Source organism: Setaria viridis, chromosome 1 (genome assembly GCF_005286985.2).
Source record: "Setaria viridis chromosome 1, Setaria_viridis_v4.0, whole genome shotgun sequence".
Classification (NCBI taxonomy): Eukaryota; Viridiplantae; Streptophyta; class Magnoliopsida; order Poales; family Poaceae; genus Setaria; species Setaria viridis.
In genome coordinates, this window is record NC_048263.2 from 29,640,092 (window position 1) to 29,656,610 (window position 16,519).

At 45.5% G+C, this 16,519-nt stretch overlaps 2 protein-coding genes across 2 annotated transcripts; one reads left to right on the forward strand and one right to left on the reverse strand.

Moving 5' to 3' along the window:
- The first annotated feature begins 6,731 nt into the window (after nt 1-6,731).
- LOC117860494 (26S proteasome non-ATPase regulatory subunit 6) lies at nt 6,732-10,156 on the forward strand. Its single transcript, XM_034743807.2, has 8 exons — nt 6,732-6,989; nt 7,072-7,186; nt 8,456-8,546; nt 8,652-8,797; nt 8,888-9,107; nt 9,184-9,292; nt 9,428-9,596; nt 9,704-10,156. The coding sequence occupies exons 1-8, from the start codon at nt 6,845-6,847 to the stop codon at nt 9,876-9,878; spliced, it is 1,170 nt and encodes a 389-aa protein (XP_034599698.1). The 5' UTR covers nt 6,732-6,844; the 3' UTR covers nt 9,879-10,156.
- Nucleotides 10,157-10,326: 170 nt separating this feature from the next.
- LOC117860503 (protein HHL1, chloroplastic) lies at nt 10,327-12,159 on the reverse strand. The gene is made up of 6 exons (XM_034743818.2): nt 11,855-12,159; nt 11,611-11,748; nt 11,339-11,425; nt 11,195-11,242; nt 10,655-10,850; nt 10,327-10,537 (listed from the first exon to the last, which is right to left on the reverse strand). The coding sequence occupies exons 1-6, from the start codon at nt 12,119-12,121 to the stop codon at nt 10,524-10,526; spliced, it is 750 nt and encodes a 249-aa protein (XP_034599709.1). The 5' UTR covers nt 12,122-12,159; the 3' UTR covers nt 10,327-10,523.
- Nucleotides 12,160-16,519: the final 4,360 nt, after the last annotated feature.

Sequence of the window (16,519 nt, forward strand, 5' to 3'; positions counted from 1 at the left end):
CTTTTTGAAAACCGCGCGCACGATCGGCCGCGAAAAACATCCTATCTTCCTCGATTCGCGGGACGGCGCTTCCATAACTCCACTTCCCGGGTGCCACGCCCACGACGCTCCCCACGTTCGGCCCAGGCACACCAACCGCTCCGCTCCGGTCCAAGGTCCACAGGGAGGTAAGAAAGGGATACGGGGCTGAAAACGTCCCTACGGCCCAGTACGGTCCAGGGGTTCGAAAGCTGGCCCAACACGGGTTCGACAGCTGCCTCAGGACATCCCCCAAGCAAGGGGTGAGAAGGGGCGGGCCCGCTAGCGGCCAACACCCAGGCGAGCGAACGCCAAGGGTGCCCCAACCTCACGTTCGAGTCCCGCTCGGTGAGAAGTTCATGGTTTTTCCACGGGGAAAGGCAACGAGCCCTCAGATCCGGTCGAACGGGTCCGGGAACTATATGAACTGACCGGCGGGAAATTGGAGTACGCCACCAGCTTGGCCCAAGCCGGACCCCCCCGAACGGGGACCGGGACTCCACTCGAACTTACCCGTTTGCAGCTCAAACGAGCACCACGGTTCGTCCAATGCGGATAACGTGGCACGGCTCAACCCCTCCGTCCAAGCGAACGGACGCTTGAGGGGCAACGATCAAAAAAGTCGACCTAGCCTCCCGATCGGTTTCCTGCAACAAGCGGGAGCTCGGGGGCTAGCCTCGCAACCAACTGCCACGCGTGTGGTCACAACTTGCGGGTCCTCACAAGCGTGGCTGAAATAAAACAAGCACGCCATAACACAAAATCCGCGGCAAAACAGCGAAAAAAGCCTCCGGAGGAGCACTCCTGCTCCACCACAGGCTCAGGGGCTACTGTTCGGGGGAAATATTAACGATCCCCTAAGCAACATTTAAGGAAGCAAACGCAGAAGGCCCAGGCCCACCAAGACGTGACCAAAACTCCGCCTCGCCCGATCAAGACGCCAAGATCGGGAACGGACGACCCCCCTCCGCAAGGAATCCGCCTCGCCCGACCGCGACCCCAGGGTCGGGGGCGCCCGACCCTGTGCCACGAAAAGTTCCGCCTCGTCCGACCCTAAGCGAAGGAGTCGGGCACGCTGGGGCCCACGGGGCCGGAACCCCCCTCGGATGCGATCCACATGAGCAAGACAGACAAAATCCAGTGGGTCCCCCTGTCGGCCTCGCCATAAATGCGCCGCAGGTCTGGCAGAGGGCAGGGCGACCGCGCCCCTCACGCAACCCAGCGCAAGTACCCGTGCACGACCGCCCTGTGCAGGCTACAGTGCCGGCGGCCGGCTCCCATTCGCCGCAGGGTACTCATGGCCTGTGCCGACCGAAGCAAGAGAGAGAGCAGCCAGTCCTCGGGCCCCGCACGCCCTCGGGTCCCACGCACCCAGCAGTACGGATGTGACGCTCTCCCTCTCAACAGCCATCGCCTGAGCAGCGGCATCCACCGTCCTCCCTAACGGACGCTGGGGTAACGACGGAGCGCCCTCATCATGACCTGATACCTACGAGCATCGAAGTAGCTATCTGCGGGGAGCAACAACACTTGGCGCCCGGCGACCTCCCCCTCCGGCATGCACGCCGGCACGCGTCTAGGGTCGGCAGGGCATCGGACACCTAGGATCTCGCTCCTCCTTCCTGCCATACCTCTTACCTTTTTACGCTTTACTCTTTACAAACCTTTTTACCTGATCCCAATTGTAACTCCGGCCATCCCCTTGCGATATAAAAGGAGGAACCCGGGGCCGGAGAGAGGGATCGATCGATCAGCTTCTTCTCCCACACACCATAGTACACTACAACTCTCCCTAAGAGCGCTGAAACTAAAGAGACTTGGGACCAGTCCCTCTCTCGCTAATCTGTAACCCCCTACTACAGAACCCCCGCGTGGGCAACACGAGCATCCTCGATACTGGACGTAGGGCTTCCTTTGCCCGAACCAGTCTAAATCTGTGTCTCCCACGCAACCACCTGAGGCTCACGCGCATAAAAGAAATTTACTAGTCTAAGTCTTGATTCGCTAATCTTGACAACGACAATTACTATATTGGGAATTGTTCCTCTGCTTCGATCGCCTTTTGGCAAGTCAATGACGCGATTAGGGAAGTGAATTCCTGGAGGACGAGCCAATGGTGGCTCCTCAAAAATGTAGTGTCCACGACTGCCACCACCATAGCGGCCACTCCACGACCGCCGCTACCAAGAACTTCCACTTGCCATAGTTAACTCAAACTGTCCAAATAAAATTGTGATAAAATAATTTGCCACAATTTTTCTTAACTAGTCAACTTTGCCACCAATAATACATTGTCATATACACACATCATATATATTGAAGTAAATCTAGACCATCATTTCATAGCAATCCACAATCCTATCACAATGCTACCTGTGAATATCTACATATCCTCTAAGAGATATAGCCTTATGCCATAATTGTATCATAAAAAATAATTACTTAGCATCTAATACAAATTGGTATCTAATTCAAGCAAATTCATATCCATTTTAATCTAATATGGGTAGCAAAATTATTTTAATGCATCAAAATCAAAATTATCCAAAAAAGAAAACCTAATCGGGGAGGGCGTGTGGGTGAGGTGGGGGAGGCGCGGCGGCGGCCCCCGAGGAAGGCGGGGAAGGAAGAGGCGCGGTGACGGGGACAGCGGTCGGGAACGAGGTAGCGGTGGTCGAGGATGGGGCGACGGGCGACGATGACGGTGATGGAGATGCGGACAGGACGGTGCGATGGTGATAGCAATGGAGATGGGGACGGGACGGGACCGGTGCGGCGGTGGTGGAAGACGGAGATGGCGATGGCGATGGCAACAACAATGGGGACGGGGTGGCGGTGGTGGGTGAGGGTGATGGGGATGGGGCCGGCGCGGCGTAGAGGGAGGAACTGCTAATTTTTGGAAACTGCTAAGTATTTGGAGAAGACAAAGTATTTGTAGAACCGGTGTTAGCCTTTGATTGGTACTAAATTCTTCCATTTCGTACCGGGCAGGGCTCCCAACCGGTACTACTAAATGGCGGGATCTGAAATTAGGGACATTTAGTATCGGTTCCAGCCTTTGCCCGATACTAAATTCCTCCATTTAGTACCGGGTATGTTTCCAACCGATACTAAAGTTGCCAAATTGGCGGGAGCTAAAACTGTCCACCTCCAGCAATTTTTTTCCCGTGCACACTATCTTAATTCTAAAAAATATTTCAATCATTAAGACAAGGTTGTTATTATGACAAGGTTGTCAAGTGTTTATATGTATAGATGAAATAGTAGAGATAAAAATTCATCACAAATATTAACTAGAGTACATTACATGTGAAATTCATTGTGCATATTAAATATTACATAAATAAGATACTTAGAACCTAGGATTGTCCACATCGTGATCATTAATCATTGCAACATACAAACTACAATTTATATCGATAATGTCGATTCGTAAGAATCTATCGATATAACCTAGCGCATATATTAAGTCTTACATAAATGAGATATTTAGAACATAGGATCGTCCACGTCACGACTGTTAATTTAGGAGATAAAAAGATACACCAATTCTAAAATAATGGTACAACATGAGATTTACGAGTCCACCTACTATGGCTAAATACTATAAAGGAATTTTGAAATAATTGTCCAAATGTTTTTTGGAGTAAGTGTTACATTTTCGTAATAGAAGTACGGTGATCCAATAGCCTGTCCAGGCAAAATACATGTTCACTAAGCATAGGCCATTTTGGCAATCCAAAACCAACCATAAGCTGATGGGTCAAGGTCAGTAAACAAATCTCTGCCTGAATAGGCTATTGACCACCATACTTCTATTATGAAAATCTGGCTCCATAGGGTGTCTGGAAAACTATTTCAAGATTCGTTCATAATGTTCAGCCAGAGTTTGTGGACTCGAAGTTCTTCTGTTCTCTGGTATTGGAGGAGCGGAGGTGTTACATCCAATGCTAATCCATCTGCATCGTATTACGTGAAAAATGAACATAGAGATTCGTATTAGATAATTTTTTTATCAATATTAGGTAGGAGAAAAATAGAGTAAATGTGTTTATAATATTTAGTCCTCACTCTAAAAAACTTCCCATTCTCCTCGTTCTAAAAGATCAACAAGTTAGTACTCCATTTGTAACATAAAAATTATTCTAAAAAACTTCCCAATCACCTCACTCTAAAAAGCTCTATTTTCTCCTCGTTCTAAAAGATCAACAAGTACTTCATTTGTAATATAAAACTCATTCTAAAAGACTCTTCATTCTCCTCACTCTAATAAAGCATCTAATAAAGCAACAAGTACTCCATTTGTAACATAAAACTAGCTCATTCAAACCTAGAATACTATGACCAGAGGAGGGAGAAATGAAGTTGCTAACCGGTTTAGTGAAGAAGCTGGTCGAGTGAAGAAAAACTAAGCCCGAGCAAATGGTTGAGCTTGCTCGAGGAGGAAGCTAAGAAAGCAGCTCATTTATATATAGAGCAAATGGTTGACATTAGTACCAGCGAGTAACTTCAATAGGTACTAAATGGTTTCATTTAGTACCGGTTCAAGCTACTAACCGGTACTAAATGACATTCTCACCATTTAGTACCGGCTGAAGCCACCAGCCGGTACTAAATGGCTTCTTAGGGATCTAGCTGTCGGCCACGCGGTCCACATGTCGCCATTTAGTATCAGTTGAGGCCACAAACCGGTACTACAGGAGTTTCGGTGGCATTGTACGTAATGACTGATACTAATGCCGCGAATGCTCTGATCAATAGATTATGTTTGTAGTTTTTCAGGTGTCATGTCATGCAATAAAAGTGCAGTGGAAGTTGAACTTGGAATTCGTGTTGGGGCTACTTTGTTTTGGGCCCTGTTTAGTTGCCTGATTTTGGACAATGATTCTGTGCAGCACTGTAGCATACTGTAGCGTTTCGTTTGTATTTGTGAATTATTGTCCAAATATTGACTAATTAGCTCAAAAGATTCGTCTCGCAAAGTACAACCAAACTGTGCAATTATTTTTTGATTTTTTAATTTCGTCTACATTCAGTACTTCATGCATGTACTGTAAGTTTGATGTGATGAGAAATTTTCTTTTTGCACAGTGCCAAAATTGGGATTTTAACACTGCTTCGCAGAATTGGTTGGTCTGTTTGATGCGAGAGGTGGTAATTTGGCGAGTCGTCACCAAGGTCGTACGATGGGGAGCAAGTACTGAGGCGTGGCAGGGAGCTCGAGGAGCTGATCGGGTACAACTGCCGTCAAGATCTCTCCATTGTTCTGGATCATAGCTAGGAGCAGCAGAACTTAGGAGGTGTTTAGATACGAGGTACTAAACTTTTGCAGGGTCACATCGGATGTTCGGATCCTAATTAGGAGGACTAAACATGAGCTAATTAGACTTCATCTGTGCAATTAATTTTATAATTAGACTATATTTAATACTCCTAGTTAATATCCAAACATCCGATGTGATATGTGCTAAAGTTTAGCAGGGACATCCAAACACCCCTTAGCCATGCAAAAGCGCTGGCTCGATCAGTTCTGCACATCGAAATTCAGTTTTGGCATGCTTGCATTATTAGTTCCCATTCACGTTATCATGTAAGGTTTTGTTTCTAGTTCATCAGCTTCATGCCGTGAAATGCAGTTGGAGTCGAAATTGGAAGCCGTGTTGGGACTACTATTATGTGTTGCTTTCGAAATCGATTTCGATGTGGAGATTTTGTGTCTCTTGTCTGATTCTACGTTTCAGTTGATACATACAGTTAAAGAGAGTCAAGACTCAAGGCGCTTCTCCCAAAGTGGCAATCCATGAGTTTTGTATCTGCATATAAATTATGATCTTTTAATTGGATGCTAGATGTGATGCCGCATGCATTCGTCGTGCATCAAAGATCACTGATTTCCCCTTGGGCAAAAAAATCAGTGATCTACATAGGGGCACTCGTGACAGAGACTTTGGAAGGCTCAGGTCCTGGGTAAACGCAAGTTCTTCGGATGGCTCGTTTTACATGGTCGTTGTTAGACTTCTAACTGTCTTCATCGCCATGAGCTCCGTGACAAAGATGATTAGGCTCTGTATGCACAAGAGATGCAAACTATAGATTATTTGCTTACCGGTTGTGTACATAGCCGGGAAACGTGGTTTCACACTCTTCGTTATGTGAACCTCCAAATATTAGTACCCCAAGAGAAAGGTGCGGTCGCTTCATGGTGGTTACAATTTCGGAAGAGGGTGCCTAAATCACGTCGGAAAGGGTTTGAACCCTGGTTTGGTTGGTCGCTTGGTCGTTGTGGCGGGAACGGAACCGTCAGGTGCATGACTGATCCGCTCTAGCTCTGGTAGCATTGGCTCTCGCCATTTTGTAGGAGGCAAGGCTTTGAGCTTCGATGGGCTTTGTAGGGTTAGTCGGGCTGTTAAAGATCATGAATGTGGTTCTTGTTGTTCGTTTTGCTTCTTTCAAACTGTAAGGTTTTTTTTTCTTATAATAAACAAACTTTCTTCTTTTTAACGAAAAACGTGCTCAGCACGTTCTATATAATAGATCACCGAACACTGATTGAAGTAGTCCGTTCCACTGCAATGGTCAATGATTTTCTTTCGGAAGAGAGTCGAGTAGATTTCGACAAATCCGGCCCATGGGCTATCGCCACTGGATGCCGTTTACAACTGGGCCACGTTTCCCATCCACAATAAATCCCCCACAGACGCCGAGCACCCGACTCCGTGCGACCGAAGCAGCCAATCCCCCCACAGACGCCGAGCACCCGACTCCGTGCGACCGAAGCGAGAGCCTGCCGAACCGAACGGAAGCGAGACCCCCGGCGACGTGCGAGATGGACGGCGGCGCCGGCGAGGATGGGAAGCAGGAGCGGCACCTGGTGCTGGCGCACAAGCTCTTCCTTCTCTCCCACCCCGCCGTCGACGACCTCTCCAAGGTCGTCCTCCGCGCCGAAGTCCTCGACACCGTGAAATCCGATGGTACCGTGCCGCCCCTCTTCTCCTCTCCCCCCGCTTCCTCAGATGTGCGGCTCCCTGACGTGGTTCGGCTTTCTGTGGCCAGACATGGCGCCGCTGCTCGAGTCGCTGGTCTCCGCGGGCGTGCTGGAGCCGGACGCCGCGCTGCTGGCCGAGATGCGTGGGCGGATCGACGAGGAGATCCGCAAGCTCGATGAGAAGTGAGTTGCTTCGTCCTTTTCCTTCTGCTCGGATGTGGCTTCTTTCCCGTTGCCATGTTGATTATTCATCTAGTACCGTGTGCGTTGATGATTTTGTGGTGATGAACTGATGATAACTCAGGTTGTGCTATGACCTTTCGCCAATCAGACTACCTTAGTTTGGATGCTAGAAGTAGGTGGTACAGCTTGCCGTTGTATTGCACTGGATAGGTGTGGGTTATGGATTATGATTGTGTGTTCTTGGGGTGAGGGAATTAGAAAACCTATAGGCTGACACCAAATGTTCCATAAAAAAAACATATTTGTACTATGCTTCAACTATATCAATTGTACTTGTACTGTGAAGTTGGCATCCTGGGTAGACACTGGTGATATTTTAGTAGGTAAATTAATGCCTCAGATAGCGAGCAAATCATCGAATATTGTGAAAGCTGAATAATTACGTGCTATTTTTGGTCTTGAGGTATCCACTTAAAAAGAAACTTCTCCCAAACTACCTATAGGAGGAAGAGGTCGTGTTATCGATGCAAAACACTGAAATAGATCCAGAAGGACTTGTACTGCGCTCTTCAAGTGTGCCTCATCCCCACATTCGATCTATGATTTCGCATTCATGGACTGTGATAAGATCCAGTTGAATTAATTTAATTAATTAATATATTTACCCCTTGAATAATGGTTCGTGTATACATTTTAGCTCTTCAGTAGGGCATTGAAAAAAGTCCTGCAATTTTTGTAAGAGTTGTGCTTAATTGTGTTGAACACTTATGTCCACGCTATGATCTAATTGGTATCTCTGAGATGGTTTGCATATCCCTGCATCCTCTGTCATGCACATTGATAAGTACACATGCTTTTGGTTATTGCATTTCTGTTAAGTGGTATAGCAGGGGTTGAGGAAGGGCAGTAAGGGCCTAAGGGGTTCTAAAGACTATACTACAGTTCATGCCTTGATATTTGATCCAATTGATGCCGAATAACTTTCTACAACTTAACCACAGGAATAAAAACCAGTCAAGTAAGTTGGAATTTGTGCCAAGTAGTCAGTATTAATGAGGTTATAATGAGGATATGAGTGCGAAGGAAGAGCAAGTTATGATAACAAACTACAGTAGAATGTTTAACAGAACTCTGAAGTGCAATTTGGATGTCTTTTCAGTGGTTATAAGATTCTGCATGTTTTTGACTTCACATACTATGTATATAATGATTTAATTGCAAGCAAGTTTTGTTCCTTTGAGACTGAACTCCTTATCAATTGTCATGAAGAATTGCTGACGCTGAGGAGAATTTGGGTGAGAGCGAAGTACGTGAAGCCCATCTTGCCAAATCCTTGTACTTTATAAGGGTTGGTGAGAAGGTACAGACTTGTTTTGTTCTACATTCATCTGTGGCCTTGTTCACTAAGAGCCTGTCCAAGATATTGTGGTTGCACATCTTAAAAATCCTTATTGATCTATTTCAGGAGAAAGCCCTGGAACAGCTTAAAGTTACTGAAGGAAAAACTGTAGCTGTTGGCCAAAAGATGGATCTTGTGTTTCACACTTTGCAGATTGGTTTTTTCTACATGGATTTTGATCTCATCTCAAAGTCCATTGATAAGGCAAAGAAGTAAGCTTTATCTTTGTTTGTGAGTTCCATTCTGTCATTTGTCTCACAGAGTAATCAGTAATATTTAACCATAAATTTTACTTATTGAAGCTTGTTTGAGGAAGGAGGTGACTGGGAGAGGAAGAACAGATTGAAAGTATATGAAGGATTGTACTGCATGGCAACTAGAAACTTCAAAAAAGCTGCCAGCTTATTTTTAGATTCCATTTCGACTTTCACTACCTATGAGTTATTCCCATATGATACATTCATCTTTTATACAGTCCTCACTAGTATCATCACACTGGATCGTGTATCTCTGAAACAAAAGGTATTCAACTTTGTCTAGTCTGCTCTGTTTCCTTATCATCATATCATGGTTTCCTCAATAACAAGAAATTTGACAGGTGGTAGATGCACCAGAAATCCTGGCTGTGATTGGGAAAGTACCTCACCTCTCTGAGTTCCTCAATTCCCTGTACAATTGCCAGTACAAGTCGTTCTTTGTTGCATTCTGTAAGTTGAGATATATAAATAACTTTTCCAAGCTCTTGCATTATTGTAAGATTATTATGCATTATGCTTTTCAAAAAAAGATTATTATGCATTGTATTCGTTTCTGACAGTGCTATGGTCTATGATTGTTTCCAGCTGGCTTGGCAGAGCAGATCAAGTTAGACCGATACCTTCAGCCTCATTTCCGCTACTACATGCGGGAAGTGCGTACTGTTGTCTACTCACAATTCCTGGAGTCGTACAAGAGTGTGACAATGGAAGCAATGGCTGCTGCTTTTGGTGTGACTGTTGATTTCATAGACCAGTAAGTGCTGTATCAGTTGCTGTGGTTCTATCTTTGTAATTCCTGCTAACCATGATTTTTTTCCTGTTACTTTAGTATTCATAAAGCCTACTTTTCATTTGTTGTAGGGAACTCTCACGGTTCATTGCAGCTGGAAAGCTTCACTGCAAAATTGATAAGGTTGCTGGTGTTCTGGAGACAAACCGACCAGATGAGAGGAATGCTTTCTACCAGGCAACCATCAAGCAAGGGGACTTCTTGCTGAACCGCATACAGAAGCTTTCACGAGTCATTGACCTATAAGAGTTGCTGTTTCTGTTGCAGCTCCTTCAGCGCCCTGCCAATGTTTCCCGCACTGGACTTCTTGCGTCGTCTTCACCTAGGCTTCCATTAAGACATGAGCGTTGCTCTTCTTGCGCCGGGAACAAGTTTCTAAGAGAACTTGTGTTTTAAGCGTGAATTTGGTACATGTATCCCAAGGGTCTGTAGAATGAGGAAGGTGCAGCTCCATCCCATGGACGTTACTTTTGTGGCCAACCTTGTTTTCCCATTTCAAGTCTCATATATGTGGTTCTGTGCAATCTTCGTTAAGTTACTGGTTTGACATACTCGACACTGGTGCCCTTTTGTAACCTACATAAAGTGCTTTGATATTTAACACATAAAGAAAATTCAGTTGCCATATGATCCAATTCGTACCCGCACTGTACAGCCACACTCACTTTCAAACTTCCAAGAAATGAAATTAATATACAGCTGTAACCTTCACCGAATTTTGCAAGATTTAGCGAGAAAGTCATCACACACGTTAGTCGCAAGGAGGTTACACAATGTCTCTTTGCAAAAATTTAAATCTGGAGAAATTACAGAGCAACTCTGGACATAGATAACAAAACTTCGGCCGGTGCTTCACTTGTCTAACGACCCCTGACGTGCTGAATGACACAATCATTTCTCTGTTTCTGCAAGATGTAAACGGAAAATCACGTGCTTAGACTCTGTCTGATGGCTAAATAAAGGATGGCAATGAGGTTTACACAAGTGATGCTGAATTGTTGAAGCAGTCTCAATGTACTTACTGAGTCCCTGCTTCGACTTCCGCTGCTTCTTTCGTCTCTTTGAGCGGAACTTCTCTTTGCCTTGTGCTTCCTCGTCCTCTTTGGTCACAGCAGATCCTGTGATCTGTGCAAAGGATTCTTTGGCGCCAGCAGTTACGTCGCCAAAGAAGTCTTTCACCTTGTCAACAACGGTTTTGAGCTCGTCTTTCTTTGGAAGCTGAGATCAGGAGTCTTATTGTTAATGTTTCGCAAAAAAAAGGAGTCCTATTGTTAATGACATGCCAGAATGCTCAAAACATGTTTACTGAAAATTTGAACATTTGTTATCAAAGATTCAATTTCCATCCTCATTTGGATGCAACTTCTGCTTAGGAGAACTTTTCCAAGACACTATTTTGAGCTATCCAGCATGCAATAATAATTAAGTAAAATATCTCATAAATAGTTCAGTACTAAAGTAAGACCATAATTGAAAAGTAATAACGATTAGGGGTCTGAAGTCCGAACTAGGATATTGTTTATGCCATTGTGATAGAACTTGACAAAATTTCAGAAACATACTTCGATCACATTACTTGTCGTAAGCGCAGACCTAACGTTCCCATTCTCCTGCTCATGCAAATGAAAAGTGGATGATTATTATCCAATTCAAAAACTTAACAAAACAACTAAGCTTCTGTAATCAAGGTTCGAGGAGAAAATTACCACAACTTTGTAGCCATATCTAAACTCATTTTCGGTCTTCAACACACGGTATTGCTCTTTTGCGGTGTCGATGATCACATCCTCATCCTTTCAGACAAACAACACGGACAGACACGTCAAAGCAGTCAGTTGTTAATTAGCACCATTAAGATTTTCGCGGTCGTGCGGATATACCTATGTAGTCTGTGCAAGTAGTAAAACTAGATCATCATTAATAAGATTTAGAGAGCGTGTGAACTGTGAAGCAAAGATCTGCTGATGTCGATGATTACTTTGTAAATGACGGCAGCGAGGTTCCTGGCGAGCGTGTCCTTGTAGATGTACTTGCCGAGGAAGTTGTCCTTGGCGGCGAGCATGATCTTCGCCGTCGTGCCGCCGGTGATGATGTTGAGCGGGTACCAGAAGTAGACCTGCAGCGGAACCTTGATCACGCGCCATTGAATTTGCAGAACGAAACCAATTGACTAGGAAGAATCCAATGGAGACAACAGTCAGCAGCTAGAGCAAACCACGGACATTGGCGGTGCGAATGAAGATGACGAAGCGCGGGTTGCCGTCGTCCTCGATCTTGGGAAGCTGCGGCATGCGCCGCTGCTGCTCCATCTGCCGCTCCGACCAGCTCCTCCCCCGGGCCTCCACCACCAGCGCGCGCCTCGCCGGCTGCCTCCGCGGCGCCGCCCTGAGCACGAAGCGCCCGCCCACGTCGACGGGCGACAGCTTCCCGATGCGCGCCGGCGCCTGCGCCGACGACGGCCTCAGCGACACGCCGCCCACCACCTCCATGGATGCCTCGCTGCTTGGCGCTGCTGCGTGTCCCTCGAGGAATCGGGAGAAGATAAAGCAAGCAGATTATCTGGTGGTGAGGAGCTGAGGCCATTACTGATGCGTGGGCCCTAGTGTTTGCTGAGAGTTGTGATGTTTCTGCGGCTCTCGAATTTTTTTTTTCCCTAGGGAGGTTTTCGATCATAGCCTACGTGGACAGCTTCTGACTTCTGAGCAGCTGAACTGCCTGGATTTCCTGTGTCAAGAGTACAGAAGTTGAGCAAGACAGCAACGCAAACGCGCACGGCCTTCCAATTCGTGCTGCGTGTGCTTTTGCATTGAGCTGCGCAGCAGCCAGCAGCTGCGTAGCTTGCTAGATCGTTTTGAGCATGATCCTTCGGAGTCGGAGCCCGTCTCATCTCGTCTCTGCGCGATATATTTAGATTCAAGGTTAGCTAACATTAGCAACCCAAACAGAGAGTTAATGGATGAGCTAAACTTTATAAAGATGAAAAACATTAGCTAAGAGGAAGGAGCTACTGAGTACTAAGTAACTTGGAAAAAAGCCAAAATATTCCTAACTTTATGGAAAGGAGGAGAGAATAAGGATAAAAGTGATATTTTATAGACTTTAGCTCTATCCATCAACTATATCTCCAAATGGAATGGGCTAAAATTTAGCCAGCTAAAGTTTAGCTCTAACTTATCCAAATATAGCTTTAGGCCCTGTTTGTTTGGGCTTTCAGCCAGCTTTCAGCCCCGAGAAGCTGAAAGCCCAAACAAACAGCTAGCTTTCGACCCTAGTTTTTCATGGGCCAGAAGCTATGGAAAGCCACGTTACGATGGAAAGTTGGAAAGGAGGAAAAAAGGAGCTTTTGGCGAGCTACCCGCCTGCCATTGGTAAAGTATCGAATCGGTACGTTTCTTTTTTTTCCCGTCCGCCTCCTCCTCTGCGTCGCGCCGCCCTCCGCATCCCGCACCGCCGTCCCTCCGCTCCTGCTCACGCCCGTCGCGCCGCCCTCCCTCCACTCATCGCCAGCCCGCCCGCCCGCCGCCCTCCCTCCACCCCTGCTCGCGCCGCCCGCCGCCCCCAACTCGCGTCGCCAGCCCGCTGCCCCTGCTCGCGTCGCCCGCCGCCGCCAGCTCGCGCCGCCCGCCGCCTTCCCTCCACCCCAGGTTGCGCCGCCCACTGTCACCAACTCCACCCCAAGTCGTGCCGCTCGTCGCCCTCACCTTTCTCGTCCTGGGAGCCTGCTCGTGCCAGAGCATAGTGGCCTCGGAGATCCAGAGCATAGCCGGCGAGGCCGCTGGTGGAGGAAGACGGCGGCTGCCGGCGTCGGGTGGATGCGATTGCGAGGCTTCCGCTTTCAGAAAGCTAGGTAGCTTTTAGAAAGCTAACTTTCGGAAAGCCACCATTCCACGACAAGAAGCTGAAGGTCAGCTTTCGGAAAGCAAAAGTTCAAACAAACAAGACCTTAGTCATCTCATCGGATCTTTGTTGTACGAACATTGCAAAGGTACTCACAGCCAAAGTTGCATGATAAAAAGTACGAAAAACTACTCCGATCCTATATATGTGTAGGCACTGGCATTACATCGTCTTCAACAAAAGGAGTAGATTATTCTAGTTCTAAGGTCGGAATAACTCAACAAAAACTTAAAACCATGTATTTTTTTTCCAAAAATAAGTAGCGGATTTATTAGGAGAGGCTCTAAAAATCTGCAAAGTATATAAAATATAAAGCACATACATGTATATGAAAAAGTAAGAAATACAATCAAAAGAAATGACACAAAACAAGAGAACCAAGCCGCTATAATTGAAATCCTTTGCCCTCGAAAACTAGCCAACAACTTCACTAAGCGGAAATAATTTATAATACCCGTGCTAACGCTACGGTAACATTCCTTTTTCTTAAACACGTAGGAGAACGGCTTGTTATTACATTAAGAAAAGAATTTGAAATTTGGAACATCCTCTTATTACAAATAAAGAATCTAAAATTTATACTTGTTCAGAAAAAAGAAAATATTTGTTAGCATGGATCTTATTTCTTTTTATATAATCAATTTGATGCCAACCCCTATATTCTCCAGTTTTGTATCCCAACACAACTTACATCCTTTTAATGTCCTAGAGATCGTCCTTCGTACTTTTCATGCCTGTCAACATTTTCCCTGAATCAGTGGTGGACCCAAAACTTTTGTAGAGCCTGGGCAAACATTGCAACCGATAACAAGTTCACGCAAACCTGCAAGTCCAATAGTATATCTCCACAAGAGATACTATGCAAACTTACGGTAGAAGGCAGCTATATTTTTCAAGTCTTAATGTTCTGAACAGTTGAAGAACAATAGCTTTCATCAATTGATTTGAGCAGCTCCTGTTCAATATAGCAAACAGTAGCAGCAAGGAACATTTATCAAAGAACATTTATCAGTTTCTAATTTCTATAATGATGACCACAAAGTGGCATATCCATTCCCGGGTCCTTGTGCACAGATTCCATGTACATAAAACATGTAAAATTAACTTTACTAGCGTGAATTTTTTTATGCCTTGATTTTTTTGCTTAAATTGAATGACAGTGAAAACACTTACAATATGTAACCAAAGTTCTTGAATTGAATGACATTGAAGACATCTATGGTCTGTGGCCAAATTTCTTAAGTTGAATGACAGTAAAGATACTTATAATTTGAGGCCAAAATTTCTTAATGAATGACGATGAAGGACACTCGTGGACATGTAACCATAGTGTTGTACTTTGAAACCAATTGCATCTTACACAGCTAAAAAAACAAGCATATGTCAATGTACACAATGTTGACAACAGTCATCGCGTCAATTTGTGAACCGCAAGTGCACGAATCATCGTAGCTTTTCCATAGAGTATTCCATCCAAGGTTTATCAATCCGTGGATCACCAGCGAACTGACTAGGGTTTTCCATCTAATCTAACGGATCTAATCCTAATATGAAGCATAGATTGCATATGAAGGGTAACCTTGATGTAAAGATTGATATCATAAATAAGGGTAGATCACATCCACAGATGTATATATATGATATAACATCACCAAGGATAGCAAGAGCCTATCATTTTCTCATTGTAGTCCAGCCAAAGCGATAACCAACCTATGTAGCACCTTGATAAAGAGTCATCTCTCAGTGTGGCATCTCTCAGTGTGGCGGCTCACAAGTGACCTACTTTCTCATGGCCGCCACTGCGAGGTGCGTGTTGACGCCTCCAGTTTCTCAAAGCTTTACCTTAAATGACTTCCTACGCAGTCGTTCGACATTTTCCCTCCCACATGTTGTCACCACGCAAGGGTGACCACACCGACTTTCTACGTAGTACTAAGATGTATCCGCAAGATATAGACTAATTACCACGATTACATCTATTCCTACTAAGAACATATGTTAGCTAGACATACGAGAATAAGCATACATCATAATAGATCAAAGCACAAAATTAGATTGATATCACCGTCACGTGTACATAGGCCCTAATGAATACAAGGTTTGACTCCTGAACTCTACCATAGCTTCGCCGTGTAGGGACGACCATGACCGGTAGGGTTTGGCCTAAGCCATCTCGTAGATAACTCCGAAGACTTGTGGCAGCCCTCAGCTCCCTCTAGTAAATGCCCTTGGTTTCATCGAGTTCTGATGAATGGATGCTCGGGCTCGCTAAATTTTTGAGGTATTTATAGTCCAGAGATGTCGTGACTTAAATTGGAAAGCGAGGCCGCGAGGAAATACCCCAGGCCGATCGGCCTAGGGGGGTCCAAGCCGATCGGCCTGGGCCTTCCTTTCGTCATCTCGCGCCCAACTTCATTGCCAAGTCTTCTCTTATGTTATGGAAATTTATTTTTACTTGCATGAGGGACTTGCATGTCGATAGCCCTAGGATAAGGATGGATCTTGATATATTTCCAAAATCCTACTTACTTCCATCTTTAATTCAAAAAGAACTTGTCATATCTTATGAAATTTAGCCCCTAAGGATCCTCGAAGAAGTTCTCGCCGAGGACGAGCATGGGTACCAAACTAATCGTCAACTCCTGCGAATCCTCGTCAAAACGCGTCCGGGTGAGAATGAGATCGTTCAAAATCAAAAAGGTCTCCGGTCAAGCAGCACGAACGAGCATTTGCTCCGGCGGTCCAGCCCTTTCTTACGCTTTAATCTGACCGTCTCTCAGAAGTTTCAAAATGGAGGACTCTAATTTTGGGCTGGCCCGTGTCTGAACTCCGAACCGATCGCATTATCTGAACAGTCAGTCGCCAGGCCCATTCTCCTGGCTGACCAAATTGTTGACAAGAGAATAAAGCCGCAAGTGTAACCAGAGTCCATATTGTTCTCACCTGTGATCGCAGAATATGTACAGCTGCCCAGGACCATCTCGTACTAA

What these genes read in the sequence shown, in the direction of transcription:
- LOC117860494 (XM_034743807.2), top strand. Translation starts at nt 6,845, where the DNA reads ATGGACGGCGGCGCCGGCGAGGATGGGAAGCAGGAGCGGCACCTGGTG. An exon ending in ATCCGCAAGCTCGATGAGAA is followed by an intron (nt 7,187 to 8,455) that starts GTGAGTTGCTTC and finishes ATTGTCATGAAG; the next exon opens with AATTGCTGACGCTGAGGAGA. An exon ending in GTCGTTCTTTGTTGCATTCT is followed by an intron (nt 9,293 to 9,427) that starts GTAAGTTGAGAT and finishes GATTGTTTCCAG; the next exon opens with CTGGCTTGGCAGAGCAGATC.
- LOC117860503 (XM_034743818.2), bottom strand. Translation starts at nt 12,121, where the DNA reads ATGGAGGTGGTGGGCGGCGTGTCGCTGAGGCCGTCGTCGGCGCAGGCG. An exon ending in TCTTCATTCGCACCGCCAAT is followed by an intron (nt 11,749 to 11,854) that starts GTCCGTGGTTTG and finishes GTTCCGCTGCAG; the next exon opens with GTCTACTTCTGGTACCCGCT. An exon ending in GATATGGCTACAAAGTTGTG is followed by an intron (nt 11,243 to 11,338) that starts GTAATTTTCTCC and finishes TTGCATGAGCAG; the next exon opens with GAGAATGGGAACGTTAGGTC.